Genomic DNA, 20,766 nt, shown 5'->3' with positions numbered 1-20,766 from the left:
CAGGCCCAGCCCTGCCGTGAACACCTCACCCCACCCAGCATTGACGCAGCCCACCCCCGCATAACACCAGGCCAGACGCGGGCACATGGAAATGTGGGTGACCCCCAAGGACGGGACGTCACTGCTCGCTGTACCTCCAGACGGGCCTCACGCAGTCACTCCCCAGACTAATGGATCCGGAAGAATCCGTCCCGGCACACGCAGGGAAGCAAAGCTGGCCGCAAACGGGCCGGGTCTTGCCCTCCCCCCACACGGTGGCACCACGCAGGCGCCGCTGCAGGGGCCCAGCTGTACCTCCGGATGGCGACGGTGAGAGCCTCTGGGGAGCTGGCACAAGGACAGATGACCTCCTGGCGCAGGCCTTTACTTTGGAAGACGTTGAGGAACGCGTCGCAGGAGGAGATAGACCCTGCAGGTGAAAGGGGACCACAGTCAGCCAGCGGAAGCTCGGGACTGACTAAAACCAGCCAAACCAGCCAGACGCGAGTGCTCCTCGAGCGAGGGTGTGAGGCAGGCGGTGCGGGAACACACTTCACTCAATACCGCTTAGTACTTATGTCACCCCGAAAGGTGATCCCCTCAGGTCGACTGAGCTCAAGGATTTAAAAGTGTAACTTCCACCGATGAGCCTGCATACCTTCCCTGAGGCTTGTTCCCCCATTTTTGATATGCGTGTTCGCAAGAGGACTATATCTAAGCCAAGTGAAGACAACTCTCCCGTGTTAACCCCACCGGAGAGATACAGGAGTGCAGGAGTAACCGCCAGGCGCCTATCAGCAAACTACTGCCTTCCTCCACGACTGCTGCCTGAGAGCAGCCATGTGCGAGAGTGGCTCACAAGCCATGGAGCCACGGGGGAAACGGAAGAACCATGTACACAACTAACACCGAATCACGTGGGTGAGAGTCCGTGTGTACACATCACGTGTTCTGCTTTAATTGACAAACGTCAACAACGGTCAGAAACAAATGCCTCGTTCACTCACTCTGCTTCTGGCTCACGCGCCCCCCTCACAAACAACAAGCCAGCTGGGTTCTCTTCCAACCCAGGGCAGTATTTCCCGAGGTATGTTTACGGCATTCTGTGGGACTCCTAATTCACTTTACCTGGGCGGTTTTTCCCATAAAATTTTATAATGAAATTCCCTGAAAATGACAGATTAATTTCTTGACCAATAAAATTACTAAAGACCATAAACCAATAACAGTTAATATTTCTTGAGCATGCAGCATCACTCAAGGAAATACACGCAGGGTCGACTTAATTCAATCCTCATACACTCAAGATTTAGGCACCGTTTTCAGCAAAAGAAGGAGAAGGACTGAAATCAGAAGGTTAGGGTTTCTTCCACAGAATCAGGAAATGGCAACAGCAGTACTCAAGCCCCGGGCAGGAGCCAGGCACTCCTGGTCCCCTACCCGCCACCCGTCACGGTGCCTTCAGGCTTCAGACAGTCACACTGTGAGGTCATGAGTTTGACACCGCTTCCTAACCACAGTAATGGCCGGAGAAGGAGAAGCAAAGCGCAGAAACAGACCGAAGGGGATGAGGCTCCCGCCCGCCCACGCAGCAGGTAGGTCACTTACAGGGATTTGCGCCATCAGCCACGATCAGCATCCGGAGAGAAGAGAGGTTGATGTCTCTCTGATCTCTGTGTGCTACTAACGCCCAGTGCATGTCCCTGGATTTGACACAAGCCACCTTTGCTGTGGGGACAGTAGAGGAAGGGGTCAATATGCACACGGTCAGGCCAGGAGCTGTTTGAAGGAGGGAACCGGGGCGCCGAGGCCTCTGGATGCCTACCTTTGTACTGGCAGACCTTCTGAATCCACGACAGCGGGTTCACCTTCATCAGCGCATATGGGATGCTGATCACGTGCATCATGTTCATGACGCTCTGGAAACAACGCACCAGGTGACTGCTGACACACTAGCAGGACAGGCACCCCGCCCCACCAGGCTTCGCGCGGGGACGCAACAGGCCTGGGCCCCCATCACGGGCTTGCTCCCTGCTCCACGCTGGGGGCCAAGGGCACCACTGGCCACACAGAAGATGCCAGGGAGGAGCGTGTGCATCCAGCAGGAGCCAGGCCTTGCTCTAGGAGGTGGCAGTGAAATAGAGACTCAGAAACTGCCGATCCAAAGCAACGGCGAGCAGCTGGGGACAGCACCGACAAGACTACTGCAGAGCAACAGCATCAAAGAGGAGCTTGAACGGCAACAGCCCCCAGGCGGCTGCCGCGACCATCGGGCAGGGAGGTGGACTGAGTGCTCACGACACCACACAGGACCATCACCCCACTTGACAGGCAGGAACCCTGTGGTTCAAGAGGTCCTGGGGGCAGGCGACGGGCCTGCGGGCACAGAGCCGCAGAAGGCAGGACTGGCATCGGCTGGGGTGAGGCAGCCCGTGCTCTCCCCACGATACCTGCTCGCCTCGCGAGCGCACACGGGCAGCCTGGCTTCTCCAGGCTGGCACCTCCTGGGACCCAGAGGCAGAGACCAACCACAGGGAAGCCACGGAGCCTCCACCCTCCGGTCCATGTGCTGCTCACGTGCCCTCACCAAGAGGCGACAAATCACACTTCGTCTACTCATATCCTATCGCTCGTGCAAAAGCCCCTAGAATTTTCTACCTCAGAAAAGATGAAGCTTAGCATAAGGAACTTACAAACAGGGGAGTAAAGATCACCACCTATGAAACCGACACAGCGATGCTCCAGCAGTTAAGCTATGCACACCTGCAAGGGCTGTGCAGACCTTAGATAACCAGGCTGGGTCTCCATCAAAGCGCCTGCAGCTCTGAACTGCCCGCCCTGGCCAGGCAGCACCCACAGGGAGGCGGCACGCATTTCTTTATGACGGGAGTGGAACTGTCAGCACAAGGGGGACCTGTAAAGCGCTTCCCCTGTGGCATAACCAAGCAGGTTTGCAAAATATTCACAAGCACTGACTCACAGAAAGGAAAAAGAACAACAGTGTCAGAGTGAAACCAAATGCAAAGGAAAAGTGACCCAGACGGGAGATGTGACTAACATCATTGCAGTCGTGATTCCAGAAGGGGGCAGAAAGATACCCTGTTTCCTCAACAGCTGCACCTCTAAATGGGGGGGGGGGGGGGGGGATTGTGACTCCCGTGAGCGGCTGACTCCCGCAGGCTTCCTGGGCTTGGGAAGTTGCATTAGCAGACAGCTTAAAGCTTCCAGCAATTAACAGCTTTGCTCCCCAGTGCGAGAGGGGCTTGGGCGAGTGGCCGTGTGTACAGACCCTAATTCTGGCTGTGGCCCGGGGGGGACAGGGGAAGGGTCACACTTACTGTTAGGATGCCATGCCAGAGCCCAACGTCCTTCTTGAAATCCAACACATTCACTATGGTTTCCGCTGAATAAATAAAAACGGAAGATTTTCATGTAGCACAGCCCAAAGGGCAAAGAAAATCCAACATCATGTCAGGGGCAGTACAGGACCTTGGAAACATGGTTCCCAGTACCTCTGCAGACATCCTGCAGCCTGCAAACCTGCAGCCTGCAAACCCATTTAAAAACGTTGCCCACCTGGAAAAGTGTTTCTAGCCTCCTGACACATCAGTTAACAGCGACAGCTTCACAGGCCACTTAAAACATTTTATTCCTTCTATTTATGTCCTTACTGCCCCTCCCTGCCTGTAACTTTTTAAAGATTCTTTTCATTTCCATCATGGGATCCCCCAGGAAAGGGAAGTGCTTTCCAGCAAACGCAGGGCGTCACATCACTAGAAGCCTCAGGGTGGCTGGAGTCATAAAGGAGGCATGGGATTTGGAAGGACGGTGACGGAACAGTGTTCAAGGTTTATGGGGGACACCTCGTGAAGCGGGAAGAAAGGCTGCTAACGATACATAGTTGAAAACAAGGGCCATGGTGGCACGTGGAAGCTACGTGGAAAAACTTTTCTGAAGCCACACTTGACACTGGGCATTTCCTGACGCCTCCTCTTAGGTCCGTACGCTGTCCTTGTGCTGCTCGCCAGAGCTTTGGTATCGTGCACCTGACCCCACTTCACAGAGAAGGCAGGCGTCCCCGCGTGAAGGAAACAGCCTCTGTTCCACGTCCTACGAGTATTTTCACTTTAGAAATAAGGAGCCAGTGTGTGTGTGTGTTTTCTCTGGCACCCGTAAAAGCGACAGCCCTGGACCTTCAAGAAAGCAGAACAAGGAATACGAGTCCTGAGGCTGTGAGAAACGATTAGCAGTCACGTGTCTCAAGGTGAAAGTACCTTGGAAACTAGTTTAGGGACCAAACGTGAGCCAGAACATCCCCAGGACACAAATGAATTGTCTTTTCAGAGGGCCGTTGCCAGTGGCATTGGGGACAGAGAAGGAGAGGAGCATCCAACCCCCAGGGCAGTGCAGATGCCACCACCAGCTTCCTCAGGCACCAGCCCCAGGGCTGCGCTCACGTCCAAGTCCCCAGGGCAGGGCCTTGGTCACAGAAGCCCCAGCCAGGGGGTAGCTGGTTACCTGGGTGGACCCTGCCTTTTATGACCCCCAGCCAGCACCGTGGCCACGGTTACCTCTGGTCACCTACCTCCTGGCCTCCAGGACCGTCCTGTTCGGGAGACAGAGTGTGCGTCATAAAAACCACACCCTCGGCAGCTGCTGCCCACCCTGAGAAGCTCGCAGAATCCCCATCAGAGATTCTCCCTGAGCTGCTAGGGGTGGGCTGAACGTGGGCTTTTTCTGAAGATCCCAGAGACCCTAACTTGTACCCAGGCATGAACATCCACAGAATTAACTATCTGCTACAGCTTGAGCCGTGCCCTCCGAGTTCACGGGTGGAAGCCCGCACACCGGCATGGCTGCCATTGGAAATACGGCTTCTGCCAAGGTCATGAGGGTTCGGTGAGGTCATGGGGCGGGTCTGATCCCATCAGGACCCACATCCTGGAGAGATGAGACACCAGAGCTCTCTCGCCCTGCACAGCGAGGGCAACAAGAAGGCACCGCCTGCCGAGCTCCGTGCAAACCTGACATCACTCCTTCCATTACCAGGGGGAGTGACTCAGTCCCTCCACAGCTGACACGAGCCTCCCAGGGACGCAGTCTTGAGTCAGGGCCTTGCCCATACCTTCCGTGTAGCCGCATGCCTGCGTGAGGGCCTGGCAGTGGGTCAGCAGCGCGATCCTGGTCACAGTCACCCCGAGCACGCTTCCGTCCTTGCAGGTCTTATACTGAAATGAGATGGGGACGTGCAGAGAGGGGTACAGAGAGGACAACGCGGCTGCCCCAGTCAGGCCAAGGTCGGCCCAACTGCTCGATGCCCGTGGGCAGCGCTGCAACTCACCTCTATGTACGCGGTATCGTTGTTTGCATCTTTGATGTGTGGGAACCAATCTCGAGGGGGCTTGGAGAGATGCTTTGACTCTGTGACAAACCACAGCAGCTTTGGCCAACCTTGCAAAGAAACAAATAGACCCCTCTGAGAGGCGTACTACCCAGAAACCAGGCTTGCCAAGTCGTTTCCCCTTCCTGTGGCCCATGTGACATGAACAAGGGGGGATCGCCAGTGCTTCCTCAAGCCTCAGACAACGTCAACAGCACACATACTGCCGGGTAAACCACGCCACACGGCAGGCTGACAACAGCAGACGTATTGCGTTCCGTGTGCAGAAGAGCATGTCCAGGGGAGACGCAGGACCTTCCTGAGTGAAGAGCCAGACCCCCAACTAGGCTCCTGGCTGTGGCTTACCTTTGAACTGGGGGATCTCCCCGGTTGGGCTTTTCGGCAGCCCTTTGTGGCAGGCGTCGCTCGTCAAGGCCACAGTGACTCCACAGCTTCCAAGCAAGAACCCGATCTGCTGGCTCCCCGCATCCTGGGAGAGGCGACAGACACAGAAGTCACAAAGCCGGGAAGGACGGGTACCCTCCTGGCAAGACGTGGCCTTGTCCCTGGGTTCTGGGAGGGAGGGAACCTCCCCGGACTCTGCAGAACTGGGATCACAGCCCCGGTTGCCGCTTGCTGCTGTGTGACCTCGAACGGGACGGCGAGGTCACTCAGTCTCAGTTTCCTCACCTGTGCCATGGGGTGAGAGCAGAGCCCTCGAGTGGGTCTGCTGCAAGGAATAAACTGGAGGAGCGTGGACAGTGCTCAGTGTGCGCCTGGCACATAGTGGGTCCCTTAAACAGCTGCTGCTACGACTCCCTCCAGTTCCCTAAGACTATGACCATAGAACGTAACCGTCGTGGAGAGCAGAAAGGGTTCGTCTTCCTCCGTAACACAGAGCCTGACTTTACTCAGAGCACAGGGCCCTGCTGTGTCTGTTGACATCCACTGTGGGCGAACTAGACGCCCGTTCCCAACCAAAAGGCCTGCCACCCTTGTGCGCCCGGAGTACGTCTGTGACCAAGGACACAGCCGGACAGGCGCCTGCTGCAGGACTTGGATGCTGGCGGGCCAGAGCACCAGAAGCCCCAAATGACCAGCACTGACTTAGGAGCACGGCATCCCGCGGACCCCACGGGATGGAGCTTTCCTCGGAGAGGCGATCCAGGGGCTGCCAACCTGTGGTTTTGTTGCTGACCACATCTGGCTGCCCGCAGCAGGTCTGCTCAACCGGCTTTCTTCACCCCCACAGTCACACCAGCCAGGATTTAGAAAATAAAACGAAAGCCAGCAAGGAGCGGACATTCCTACAACTGAAACATCACAACACGGTGAACCGGCCACCCTGGTTTGTTCCCACCGGGCTCTTCCTGAGCCCTCGGACAACCCAGCAAGCTTGTGGGCAGACCAGCCCTGCCTTCCGGTCGCTCCGCCCACGTACGCCTCACTAAGAAAGCGTGTGGTGACGGGGTCTCCAGTGGGTAAAATCAGCAGCACGGATGTCTTCAAACGAGCCTGTCAAGCAACTGGTTCACAGTTTAACCCTACGGTGAAATCCAGGTCTCCTCACTCGGAATCGCACCGCCAACCTCCCGATACCCCATGCGGCGCAGAGAGGCGAGCAGGGGGCTGGCGCCCGACGGACAGGGACGTTCCCGTTTCAGGACCCTCACAGTACTTTTCCCTCAAGCAATGCTTTTTCAAGTGGAGTTTTTAATACTCACTCCAATGTGAATTGGAGGTCATGTTGCCAAACATCGAGACAAGTTCTGAGGTCATGTCTGGTGGCAGGGAGGCATTTCTTTGTGAGCAGGAATTCGCTACCACATGAGCCAACAGCTGGGGAGAGTGAGCACGGGTCTGTGGGCTGGGACCTGCCAGGGCCTGCGGCCGTGCCAAGGGCTCGCAACCCATCTCGGTTTTCTCGGCAGACACCGCCCCTGCGCCCTTTCTACAACCTGCTCGAGACTGATGTTCAAAGTGACACATTCACACACATGAGACAGCTGACATAAGGCAGCAGCAGGGGACAGCAGATGAGAAGAGTAATGGACCGAATGCCACAGTTCAGCCCCAAATTCAGACCTCACCTCCAAGGGGCTTCTGTCCTCCTCATCTGGAAAATTCCTACTTGGAGCGCCAGGCAGCTGTGCAGAAACAGGTCTGCCCACCCAACCCCAGCGGCGCAGACAAGACCCCATCGCCTGCTCCCGAAGAAGCCCGTGTGTCTCCTTCACACGCTGAAGCTGAACGTGCTTGACCCCAGAGCCCGGAGCGGGTGAACACACTCTCAACACCACGTCAGAGCCACGGTCCTCCCCGGGCCCCGTCTCTACATGGGGCCTCCCGCCCAGCCTGCGGAAAGAGCCGCCTCCAGGCGGCCCGACCTGCCGCTGGCTTCGGGAAGCTGCCGTCCCGTCTCAGGGAGACTGAATGAAGCCTGTGCACTCTGGCCCCGACTCGGCGCTCCGTGTGCACCTTCCCAGGGAAGGCCCACACGCCCGGCCCGTGGTTCCTCCTCGGTTTGGTTGGGGCTCCACCCTCTCAAGAGCTGTGCTGTCAGGGCAGCCGGTGACCACCTCCCCGGTCACAAAATCCTGACGATGATTCTTTCTGGCTCGTCAAGAGAAGCCAGACCGCACCTGACTTCAGCCTGTCACCTCCAACCCTCTTGCAACAGAGAGGTGCCACGTTACGTCGCCTCGTGGGAAGCCTCCCGGTCTCTCCGACGACCCCTGGAGCACCCACCAGGCCAGGCTGGACACGTCCCAACCAGGGTCTGCTCCGCCCCAGCCTCCCAGGCAGGAAGCAGCAATCTCACACACAGAAGGGTGTTAACAAATGCGAGGACGGCTCACAGAAAAGTCCCTTTTGTGAACTCACTCTGCGTCTGGGGCCCCTCACCACGAGGCTTGTGTTTATCCAAGTTTGTCCTGTGCCAGCTGAGCAGCTCCTTGGCTCTCAGCAGGTGGAGCAGGACAGAAGCGCAAAGGCGTCTCACACATGCACGGTGCTGCTGATGCCCGTGGCCCACGGGCCGTTGTGTCTCCGGTCCCGTGGTACTTTGGAACACGCACAGTTTGGCCCCTCCTAACAGCCTGTCACTCTCCTGTAAGATTTGCATGCCTGAGGCGCAGCCCGTGTCGGCAGAGGGGGACTGTGGGCTGGGCCTGCTCGCGGGCCGACAGAGCCTCCCTGCACACAGCCGGCTTGAACCGAAGCGCAGCCGCCTCAGGAGGGCGACAGTGCCAGGCTGTCCTAGCTCTGCTGCGACCCTGCCAGGCCCATCTCAGGAGGCCCCTGGAGGCTCCCCTCTGGCTCCCCACACCCCCTGGCCAAATCATCCAGGAACTCCAGCCCTTCCTACCGCAAACCCCTCACAGAAAGGGCAGCTTTCTCCTCCCACCCAAGAACTAGGAGGGAGCGTGAAGAAACACACAGGACACTAAATTGTTCAGCCCATCAAACAACATTCAGGATTTAGAAAACGGCTCTCATTAGGCCCTTCGTGGCAAACCCAGTGGCACAGAACTGGCAGAGGAAGTGTGCGACTCCATCACCTACGCTTCCGTGCACACCTTACCCCATGGTGACCTGCAAAGGACCAATGTGGTCTTCTGTTCAAAACTAAGAAAAGTCTTCCAAGGCACGAATGTCATGTTCTGAGCTCAGAGCCCGAGGCCTGGCATGCAGCTTCTGGCTTCACTGAGACAAAGTCATCTCCTGGTCCTGTTTCCCAGCAGAAAATGCTCTATGGACGGAGGAACCTAGCATCTTCTTCTGACAAGTGCCTTCTGGTCCCCTGGTTCAGGCCGATAACCCAAGGGTCTCCGTGGGCTGGGGGGGTGAGGGCACACCACCTGGCAGGTCGCAGCCTAGATGCCCAAGACAGTAGGCAGCCCAGTCCCAGCAGGGCCAACACGGCACAGGTGACACTGTACTCCCCTGCCCACGCCTGTACCAGCAGAGCTCGCTTGTGGGTGCTCACACCTGCACGGACCCTTGCCGAACCACCAGACTTGCCACTAAGAGCTCTCAGCCTCAAAGGGGATGGTTGGGCCCCAGGGCCTAGGATGGAACACACCTAATGACATCTCCCCTCCCGTTGATTATTACTGCAGTAACCTAATACTCACGCAGTTAGGAAGGTTTCCAGTACAATTAAAGTGAACCGCTTACGTGCCTGTCAAACATCCAAAGGATACTTAACCTCCTTATTTAAATGAATAATGTTTATTCATTTAATATACATCCAAGTGTGTATTAAGAAATGTTATACGGTGGCACACGTTTGCATCAGCAGTATTCGAAATGACGTGCTTGTGTCATCACGTGACCCAAAGGGCAGAGGCACGTGTCTCTTTGTTCACGTGATTTTCCTCTGCAAACCAGCTCTGCTTTGGGAGACATCAGGCTATAGACTTAAGTAGAAAAGTCTAAACCCTCTATGTGATGAGAAGCACATAAATAATAGCAACTGATCACATGAGAACATCACAGAGATAACCATCTGGTTATTGCAGTGCTAAGAGCCAGTCTCTGTACAAACAGCAACCTACAAATTCTTCCAGATTATCGTTTTGACACTACTGACGACAGAACTCAGAGGGCTTTGAGCCTTGAAGTCAGGTAACCAGCCCTTTGCATTTCCAAAAGACCTCAACCCACTGAATTTAACATCAATTGAAGGAGAAGCGTCATATGCCCCAAGTAGGCTTTCAGGTGAACCGTAGTGGAATTTACCACAGTGCCAAAGAATTGCTTAGAAGAATGTGGCTATCCATTCACTCAGTCCCCAAACTCTTCCACATTTCTCCATTGTGAATATCATAGGACTCGGGGGTGGAGCCTGGAATGCTGGCAACAAGCACTTGCAAGTAAGCCTTGGACAAAAAACCTGACACCGATATGTGGGGTATGTACAACATATGTTTCTTATTTTCGAATACACTGTGAGAGCAAGATTTGGAATTACATCTGACAAATCATAGTGAACATGGGACTCAATCATGTCCAAACACCAAAACGTAAGCAACAACCAACATCCCCCAAAATAAAATCAAAACCCTCTAATTTATCCAGATTTCTAGTGTAATGACACTGAAGAATGAGATATTCAAACACATAGTTATTGACAGATCACTAGGCTCAGTGTTCTTTTTTCAAAAGGTTCAGATATAATTGACATATAACATTCCAGCAGTTTTAGGTGTATAACATGATGATTCAATATTTGTATATACTGCAAAATTACCAATACACAAAAAAAGTTGAGAACTTTTAAGATTTACTCTCTTGGCAACTTTCAAATGTGCATGAAGTATCGCTGAATGTAGTCACCATTGTGACTATACCCCCATGACTTCTTTATTACTGGAAGTTTGTACTTCTTCACTCCCTTCAGCCATTTCACCCACCCCACAACCACCACCACTGGCATCCACCATCTGTTGTGTTTCTTTAAGTTCTGGTTGTCCATTTGTTTTCTTAGATTCCATATTTAAGAGAAATCACATGGTGTTTGTCTTTCTCTGTCTGACTTACTTCACTTAACATAATACCTTCAGGGTCCCTTCATGTCGTTGTAAATGGCAAGATTTCATTCTTTTTTATGGTTGAGTAATATTCCGTTGGTATACATATATAATCTCTTCTTTATCCATTCATCCATTGATGGACACTTGGGTTGTTTCCATATCTGATTATAAATAATGCTGCAATGAATATCTGGTGTATGTATCTTTTTGAATTAGTGCTTATACCTTTGTTTAGAAAAATACCTAGTGTAACTGCTGGATCATAAGGTAATACTATTTTTAATTTTTTGAGGCACTTTAGTAGTTGCTATTACTTGCTATTTCTTGTCTTTTAGATATTAGCCATTTTAATAAGTATGAGGTGAGACCTCATTGTGGTTTTGGTTTCTATTTCTATGATGATTAGTGATGTTGAGCATCTTTGTGCCTATGTGTGTGTGCGTGTGTGTCTCCTCTGGAAAAACGTCTATTCAGATCTTCTATTTTTTAATCGGATTCTCTTGCTATTAAGTGGTATGAATTCTTCACGTATGTTAGATATTAATCCCTTATCAGATGCACAATGTACAAGAATTTCTTTCCATTCTGTAGGTTGACGGTGGATGGTTTCCTCAGCTGTGCACAAGATTTTTAGTTTGATGTGGTCCCACTTGTGTGTTTTTGCTTCTGTTGCCTTTGCTTTTGGTGTCAAATCCAAAAAATCATCCCAAGACTGATGTCAAGGAACTTACTGCCTATGTTTTCTTCTAGAAGTTTTACGGTTTCAGGTATTACATTCAAGTCTTTAATCCATTTTGAGTTAATTTTTGTGTATGGGGTAAGATGAGAGTCTAGTTTCATCCTTTGGCTCATAGCTGTCCAACTTCCCCAACATCATTTATTGAAGAGACTGTCCTTTCCCTGTCGTGTATTCTTGGATCTTCTGTCCTAAATTGACCACGTATGTGTGGGTTTATTTCTGGGCTATTTTATTCCACTGACCTATGTGTCCATACTGTTTTAATTACTAAAGCTTTGTAATAGAGCTTGAGATCAGGAAGCCAGGTGTCCCCAGCTTTGCCCTTGTTACTCAAGATTGTTTTGGCCATTTGGGTTCTCCTGTAGTTCCATATAAATTTTTGGAATGTTTTTTTCTATTTCTGTGAACAGTTAGATTGAGTGCCATTGGAATTTTAATAGGGATTGTGCTGAATACTGTAGATTACTTTAGGTAATACAGACATTTTAACAATATTACTTCTCTCAATCCCTAAGTATGGAATGTCTTTCCATTCATTGTGTGTGTGTGTGTCTTCATTTCGTTCACCAAGGTCTTATAATTTTCAGAGTATTTCCACTTCCTTGGTTAAATTTATTCCTAGATATGTTGTTCTTTTTGATGTAACTATAAATGAGATTGTTTTCTTAATTTCTCTGATAGTTCACCGTTAGTGTATAGAAATGCAACCAATTTTTATATGCTGATTTTCTATCCTGCAACTTTACTCAATTCACTAAAAAGTTCTAAGAGTTTTTGGGGGGAGTCTTTATTGTTTTCTATATATAAAATCATGCCATCCTCAAATAGAGATAGTTTTACTTCTTCCTTAGTAATTGAATGCCATTTTACATCTTTTTCTTGCCTAACTGCTATGCCCAGGACTTCCAATACTATGTTGAATAGAAATGGCAAGAATGGGTTGATCTTAGAAGAAAAACTTACAGCTTTTCACAACTGAATGAAAGGTTAGCTGTGGGCTTGTCATATATGGCCTTTATTATGTCGAAGTACATTCTCTTTATACTCACTTTGTTGACTTTCTTTACTCAAAAAAATGAATGTTGACGAATAGACATCTCTCCAAAGATGACATCCAGATGCCAACAGACACAAGAAAAGATGCTCAACATCACTGGTCATCAGGGGAATGCAAATCAAAACTACAATGAGATACCACCTCACACCTGTCAGAATGGCTGAAATCAACAACACAAGAAACAACAGGTGTTGGCAAGGATGTAGAGAAAGGGAAACCTTCTTGCACTGTTAGTGGGAATGCAAACTGGTGTAGCCGCTCTGGAAAACGGTATGGAAATTAAAAGCTAAAGCTATGGAAGTCTCAAAGCTAAAAACAGAACTACCCTATGATGCAGCAATCACACTACTGGGTATTTGCCCCCCAAAATAAAAAATACTAATTCAAAGGGATACATGCACCCCTATTTTTACAGCAGCATTATCTACAATAGCCAAACCACGGAAACAGCCCAAGTGTCCATCAACTGATGGATGATAAAGAAGATGGGGTATATATATATATATGCAATGGAAAATTAGTCATAAGAATGAAACTTGCCATTTTCAATGGCATGGATAGAACCAGAGATCATTATGCCAAGTGAAGCCAGAAAAACACAATACCATATGATTTCACTCCTACGTGGAATTGAAGAAATAAAACAAAGGGAAAAAAAAGAGGGGGGTCTTGTCAGGGCAAACCAAGACTGAGACTCTCAATTACAGAGGACACACTGATGGTGTTATCAGGGGGGAGGTAGGTGGGGGAGTGGGGGAAACGTGATGGGGATTAAGGAGCGAGCTTGTTGTGATGAGCACTGGGTGTCGTATGAAGTGTTGAATCACTACACTGTACACCTGAAATTGACATTACACTATATGTTAACAGGAATTTAAATAAAAACTTTAAAAAAAAGAATGTTGAATTTTGCTAGTGCTTTTTCTGTGTCTATGATCATATGATTATCTTTCATTTTGTTGGTGTGGTATGTCACATTGATTGATTCACAAATGTTGGTCCATTTGTGCATCACTGAAATAAATCCCACTAACTTATGGAATATGATCCTTTTAACATGTTATTGAGCTCTGTTTGCTAATATTTTGTTGAGAATTTTTGCATCTATGTTCACCAAGGATATTTGGCCTGTAATCTTATTTTCTTATGGTATCCTTGCCTGGTGTTGGTATCAGGCAACACTGGTCTTGTAAAAATGAATTTGAAAGTTTCCTTTGCTCTCAATTTTTTGGAAGAGTTTGAGAAGGAGAGGTATTAAATCTTTCTGAATGTTTGGCAGAATTCACCAGTGAAGCCATCTGATGATCCTGGACTTCTGTTTACTGGAGGTTTTTGATAACTGAGTCAATCTACTTACTACTAACCCGTATTCAGATTTTCTACTTCTTCATGATTCAGCCTTGGAAGAGTGTACATTTATGGAATTTATCCAATTCTAGGAGTCCAATTTGTTGGCATATAGTTATTCATGGTGGTATCCCCTAACCCTTTTTCTGTGGCATCAGTTATAACTTCTGTTTCATTTCTGATTATATTTGAGTCCTGTTCTCTTGTTTTCTTGCTGAGTCTAGCTAAAGGTGTATGAATTTTATCTTTTGAAAGAATCAGCTTCATGGTTGGGCTTCATTTGCTTTTTTTTTTTTTTCTAGTTCCTGAAAGTTTCAGATTAGAGATTTTTCTGATGGACTGAGGTAGGCCTGTATTGCTGTGACCTTTCTTCTTAGAACCACTTCTGCTGAGCTTTGAAGTTTTCATATGTTCTGCTACCGTTTAAGTTAGTCTCAAGCTGTTTCTTGACTTTTCCTTTGATTTCTTCATTGACCTACTGGTTGTTCAGAAGCATGCTGCATAAAATCCACATATCTGTGAAATTTCCAGTTTTCTCCCTGTAACTGACTTCTACTTTCATACCATTATGGGTCAGAAAAGATGCTTGATAGAATTTCAGCCTTCTTTGATTTATTGAGACTTGTTTTGTGGCCTAACATGTGATCTATCCTGGAGAACACTGGAAATGCCCTTGAGAAGAATGTGTATTCTATTGCTAATGGATGGAGTGTTCAGTATAAATTAAGTCCACTGATGTCAGCGGGGTATTGACGTCCCTACTACTACTGAATTGCATGTCTCCCTTTAGGTCTGTTAATATTTGCTTCATAGATTTAGGTGCTTCCATATTGGGTACATAAATGTCTACAAATGCTGTGTCTTCTCAGTGGACTGATCCTTTCATCATTAAGTATCTCCCCTTCTTTGTCTCTTACTACAGTCTTTGGTTTAAAGTGTGTTTTGCCTGATAGAACCACAGCTAGTCATCTTCCTTTACGTCCCCGCTTCTGTGGAGTATCTTTCTGCAACCCCTCACTTTCCTCTGTGTGCGTCCTTACATCTGAACGGAGCCTCTTGTAGGCAGCAGATCGTTTTTGTTTTTTCCCATTAACCCACTCTGTGTCTCTTGATCAGAGAATTTGGTTCTTTTACATTTAAAGTAATTATTGATAAGTATGTACTTATTGCCATTTTGGTAATTGTTTTCTGGTTTTTCTTTTAGTTGGGCCTCTCTGTTCCTCTCTTCTTCGCTTTTTTGTGGTTTGATGACTTTCTGTAGTATTACACTTAGATTTCTTTCCCTTTGTGTTTTGTGTATCTATTAGAGGTATTTGCTTTTTGGTCACCATAAGACTCACACATAACAGCCTATACACACACACACGTTTAATCTTGTATGTGTGTGTGTGTGTATTTATATATTAAGTTTGAACATACTCTAAAACTCTTTTTTTTTTTTTTTTTTTTTAATTTTTTTTCAACGTTTATTTATTTTTGGGACAGAGAGACAGAGCATGAACGGGGGAGGGGCAGAGAGAGAGGGAGACACAGAATTGGAAACAGGCTCCAGGCTCTGAGCCATCAGCCCAGAGCCCGACGCGGGGCTCGAACTCACGGACCGCGAGATCGTGACCTGGCTGAAGTCGGACGCTTAACCGACTGCGCCACCCTGGCGCCCCTAAAACTCTTGAGTTTTTACCTGCCCTCCCCACAATTAATGTTTTGATGTTACATTTATATCTTTTCACATTGTGTATCCCATAACTAAGTATCGTAGTTTTCCTGATTTTTACTACTTTTGTCTTTTTAACCTTCGTTCTAGTTTAGTAAGCAATTAATCCATTACCTTTACTGTACATTTACCTTTACCAGTGAGATTTATACTCTCTCGTATTTTGCTACTAATCAAGGCCCTCTCACTGTAACGTTTCTCCCACGGCCTGTTTAGTGGCAATGAGCTCCTTTACGGTTTGCTTGTCTGGAAAACTATCCCTCCTTCAATTCTGAATGACGGCCCTTGCTGGGCAGAGTATTCTTGGTTGTAGGTTTTCTTTTCAGTACTTTGAATATATCCTGCCGCTCCCTTCTGGGCTGCAAGGTTTCTGCTGAAAATGTGCTGACCATCTTAGCTGTTTCCTTGTATGGAACAAGTTGTTTTTCTCCTGCTGCTCTTAAGATTCTCTCGTTAGCCTCTGACATTTTAATTATAACATGTCTTGGTGTGAACTCCTTGGATTCATCTTACTTACAGCTCTCCAGGCTCCATGGACCTGGATGTCTATTTCTCTCCCGAGGTTAGGAACGTTTTCTGTTCCTTTCTCTCTTTTCTGTGACACACATATTGTGAATGCTGTTCTGATTGATGCTGTCCTACAGGTCCCTCAAGCTATCTTAAATTTTTCCTGGTTTCTTTTTGCTGCTCTGTGTGAGGTCTATTGTCCTGTCCTCTTGATGGCTGCTGCTTCCTTCTGTTTTTTTCTAGTGGGAACTTCACAGGGCGTTCTTCAGTTCTGTTACTGTATTCTTTTCTATCTTTTAATTAAAAAATTTTTTAATGTTTATTTTTTGAGAGAGAAAGAGATACACACAGAGAGAGAGAAAACACACAAGTAGGGGAGGGGCAGAGAGAGAGGGAGACACAGAATGTCAAGCAGGTTCCAGGCTCTGAGCTGACAGCACATGCCCGACACAGGGCTCCAACACAGAAACCGTGAGATCATGACCTGAGCTGAAGTTGGACGCTCAACCGGCTAAGCCACCAGGCGCCCCACTTTACTGTATCTTAAGTGGCTTGACCTAAGTGGTATTCCCTCCTATTTTCCATCTCCCTGTTGAAGTTGTGTGTTCATCCTTCCTTCTCCTGAGTTCTGTGAGCTTCCTCATGACCGTTACTTTGAACTCCTAATTAGGTAAAGTATTTATCTCTGTTCATTAAGGTTCTATCTTGTTCTTTCTTCTGGAACACGTTCGTCTGTCTGCTCGTTTTGTTGGCCTCTCTGTATTAAGTGCAGCAGGTACCTCTCCCAGTGTGGAAGGAGTGGGCTGTGGAAGTAATGAATCTCCTCGTTCAGCCTTACCCTTGGTTGTCTCCTGAACCCCTCTGATTGTCTACGCAGCCAAATGTACTCCAGATATGTTCCCACTGTTAAGGGCGTGCTGAGACCTGTCCAAGTTCCAAAGGGAGGAATCCCACTGAGCACTAGTTACAGGCTGACTGGCAGCCAGGCCCTCAGGCAGCAGCTTTTAAAGTATGTGTATACATACAGTTTGTGGGACCACAGTCCTAAATCCTGCTGGCCTCCAGACCAGGATGTCTGGAGGTGTCTCCTGGTTACAGTTGCAAAAATTAGGGCTCCTTTCATGGAGGTGCCAGTGAACTGGAGCACAGTCAAGGGAAAGTGCAAAGTTGTCCCCCTGTCCACGTTCCCTGGGAGCACCTCCACAGTCTCTAGATGTGACAAACCTGAAGCCTGTACCTCAGGCTGTGCCCCAGGACAGATAACCTGTGCCCCAGGACAGGTACTGCACCCCAGGACAGGTAAACAGACGTTCCTCCCAGAAAGCCTGGGCTGTGTTTCAGTCTGTCGTCTGTGCAGTGCCCCGCAAGCCATCTGTCAAGAACAGTCTCTCTCCATGATACAGACCTACGGGGCCCAGGTGTCCTAGCCCCTGGCTCCCAGTGCCAGGCGTGCATGGGTATCCCTGTGCGGTCTATGGGCACCTGCAGCTCTAGCAAGGCAGGAGGCAAATGTGGGGCTGCAGCACGCTTACTGGCTTCGTTGACGCAGGAGGAGGGCACGGGGCTGGGGTGCACCTGTTGGCTGTAGCAGAACAGCACTAGCAAGGTAGAAGCAATGTGCAGAAATGGTCCCCATCAGCACCTCTATCCCCAGATGGAGTTCCGGCAGGCCCTTGCCCCTCTGGCAGATGCTTTAGGGTCAGCAAATGAACCCTCTTCACACACAGTGGAATCACTTTCTAAACTGTTGCTTCTGTGCTGGGCCTTGGGACAAGTGAGTGGAGCATGAGCCCCATGGGTATGCTGGACACAAGCCTCGTATTTCCAAAGGCAGATGTTTTGGAGGTTCATCTCTCTGGTGCAGGCCCCAAGGGCTGAAATGCCTAATGGGTGACGTGAACACCCCACTCAAGGAGGAGCTCTGAATGTGTGAGACTCCCCCTGTGTGTGGTGGCAGTGCAGGGCTGGGGCATCTGGTGAGACAGTGTCCCTGCCTCGGCCCCCCCAATCCCCCGTCTCCCTTGAAATGGAGGAGCTGGTCAGCGGGTTCTTGGGTGTTCTGCACAGGAAGTCGCTCCACACGCAGCCGCAGCCACAGGGCCAGGGGAAGAGGCCAGCTCTGCATCCCCCTGTGCCACCGTCTCAAACGGCCCCCCATCAGCACTCGAAGGCCGGGGTGCGGCAGCCCCACCCCTGAAAAGCTGCTGCTTCATCCTGCCGCTGAGCTGCGCATCCAGTAACCGTCCCCTCTACTGACACAAATGACGAGAACCTGTAGAGCCTCCCCAATGACAAAAACACCTCTGTGCTTCTCGGTCCACCTCCCGCTGAGATAAAGAGCCACTTAAAAACCAGCCACCTACGCATTCTGACTTCACCACAGAACGTTCCGCTGCGGCCCAGCCGGACCCTCCCTGCTGGCGACAGCACGCTCTTTACCTTTCTGGTGAGTGGCACTTCGATGGGCACGGGAACAACTTCAGCCAGCAGGCAGCCGTAGAAGGCCACCATGGACGCGGCGGGGTCATTGTTGGGGAACACCAGCGCCACCTGCACAGACACAGAGCAGGAGGGATTAACCAGCAAATCGATGCCACCAGCTTTCAAAATACCGAAAAACGATGCAAACCGCCATGGGCAGCAGGGCTCATGTTCTCCGTGAGAACAGAGGCTGAACAAAAATTAGGTGCACGCTTAAAAATACCCTTCAGCAAGATGCATTCAAGTACTGTGTACTTTCTCTTTGATTCACATGGAAGCGACAAGTATCGCCCACAGTCCTTCCTAACGCTGCCCCCAGAAGACAACTACCCAGATGTTCCGCTCGTCATCTTCCTGTCACGTACTTAACACAGGGTGAACCGCAGCATCCTCGCTGGGCTCGGTAAGAACTCGTGTTTCCACACAGCCTTCACAGGGGTGACCGAGCGCTGTGTGCTTCCTCACTGGGGCGAGGCTGGCAGGGCGCTGACCACAGGGCTCCATCCTGGTTCCAGGTCAGTATCTGCCCCTCCAGGCCTCAGTTTTCCTGCCTACGTCCTAGTGCTGCGGTGAAGGTCACAGAGAAGGTGGCGAGGGCTCGGTGCAAGGCCCGGCGCACAGCACACGGCCGTGAATGCCAGCCAGCTGGGGCTGTCAGTCCATCCGTGGCACCCTCACAGATGAGGCTCCACGAACGCCTGCTGGCCTGGTTCCACCCACCGCCTTCCTGCTCGGCCTTAGGGACGAAAAGCACAATAATCTTGGAGTTATAAGAGGCAGGCTGATTTAAATTTCCCGGAGTAGTAGGACTTTTGTTTAAAGTTTATTTGTCTTGAGAAAGAGAAACAGCCTGTGCATGCAAGAGCAGGGGACGAGCTCACAGAGGGAGGAGGAGCATCCCAAGCAGGCTCCACGCTGCCAGCCAGCACAGAGCCCAGCGCAGAGCCTGATCCCATGACCCTGGGATCGTGGCCTGAGCCGGAATCCAGAGTCTGATGCTTAACTGACTGAGCCGTCCAGGTGCCCCGAGGAATATGATTTCTAAAATTTTTTCTGATAGGCCTGAGGTTACCTTAACGTTGAATGATTTTTCCATGGAATGGCTTGTAATTATTCTTCCTCACGTGAAATGCTTTTCATTCCCCTTTTTACCTATTAGCCTATTTAGCCCATCAGTGTTTTGACAAGTACCCTAAAATCAGGATGGATCTTAAATACATTTGACGGCATTAACTCTTACGCTTGATGCAAAGACTTCTTGCTGCAGTACTGTTTGGTTTTCATCGCTGCATTTTTTACTGGACGTTTGTCAAGACGCCCCTTTCTGTCAGTGCCCACGACTTAACAAGTATGCCATCCCACGTGAGTCCGTCCGGGGCTTGTCCCAGGGTCTGCCGTGTAGCTCACCTGGCACCAGCCAGCTCTCCTGTTACTGCAGCCCCTCCTGGAGCAGCCGTGCCCACCTCTCGGGCAGACCGCCTCCTCAGGACACCGCAGTAGCTGTCCCGTGGCTGCATGTCTGCACTGCCTGCTCCGCCCTGCAGACCCCGCTCCTGCTGTAGCCCGCGTCACCCCCACGTCCTGATTGGGCATCGGGGTTCCACTCCCCCCTTGTGGACAAGTTTGCTGCGTGTTCACAGGCACCCAGATCCCACGACTTAACACGCACAGGTCACTTCTGCATGACTCATTCAGGAATTTAACCAATTTTTTCTCTCAAAATGTCCTAACCAGAAGTTGCCAGTTTTTCCAGGAGCAGGTGGGTAACACACTCAATTTCAATATGCAAATAAGCAGGTTGGTGTGAAGGGACGCAGATGGCAGCTGAGAACAGAAGAGGCCACATCGTAAATTTGTCCATGTTTGAAACTTAGCGACACAGGATAGCAGGTGGGGAAGAAATCAGCTTGGGATTCAATGAAGGTTTCCTTTCCATGCAGCATTCCTGCAGTTCACTGAAATCAGCTAAATGAGAGATACATGACCCCATAAGGCCAGCAAAAGCCATTCTGCACTACCGACGAC

The 20,766-nt window shown here is 50.0% G+C and overlaps 1 protein-coding gene across 8 annotated transcripts in view; it reads right to left on the bottom strand.

The window, feature by feature from the left end:
• DIP2C (DIP2 acetate--CoA ligase C (putative)) overlaps positions 1-20,766 on the bottom strand; it is a 415,544-nt gene that overhangs the window by 105,407 nt on the left and 289,371 nt on the right. For all 8 annotated transcript variants that reach the window (XM_086715073.1, XM_086715079.1, XM_086715076.1 and 5 more), the window contains 8 exons: positions 18,700-18,810; positions 5,726-5,849; positions 5,321-5,430; positions 5,105-5,207; positions 3,318-3,382; positions 1,805-1,898; positions 1,588-1,707; positions 295-409 (listed from right to left, as the gene is read on the bottom strand). In XM_086715073.1, coding sequence (XP_086571199.1) covers positions 295-409; positions 1,588-1,707; positions 1,805-1,898; positions 3,318-3,382; positions 5,105-5,207; positions 5,321-5,430; positions 5,726-5,849; positions 18,700-18,810 — 842 coding nt within the window. The remainder of the gene's footprint in view (positions 1-294; positions 410-1,587; positions 1,708-1,804; positions 1,899-3,317; positions 3,383-5,104; positions 5,208-5,320; positions 5,431-5,725; positions 5,850-18,699; positions 18,811-20,766) is intronic.

The sequence above is a fragment of the Puma concolor genome, chromosome B4 (assembly GCF_028749965.1).
Source record: "Puma concolor isolate L17-30 chromosome B4, mPumCon1.1.hap2, whole genome shotgun sequence".
Lineage (NCBI taxonomy): Eukaryota > Metazoa > Chordata > Mammalia > Carnivora > Felidae > Puma > Puma concolor.
This window is presented reverse-complemented; position numbering and strand designations above follow the sequence as displayed.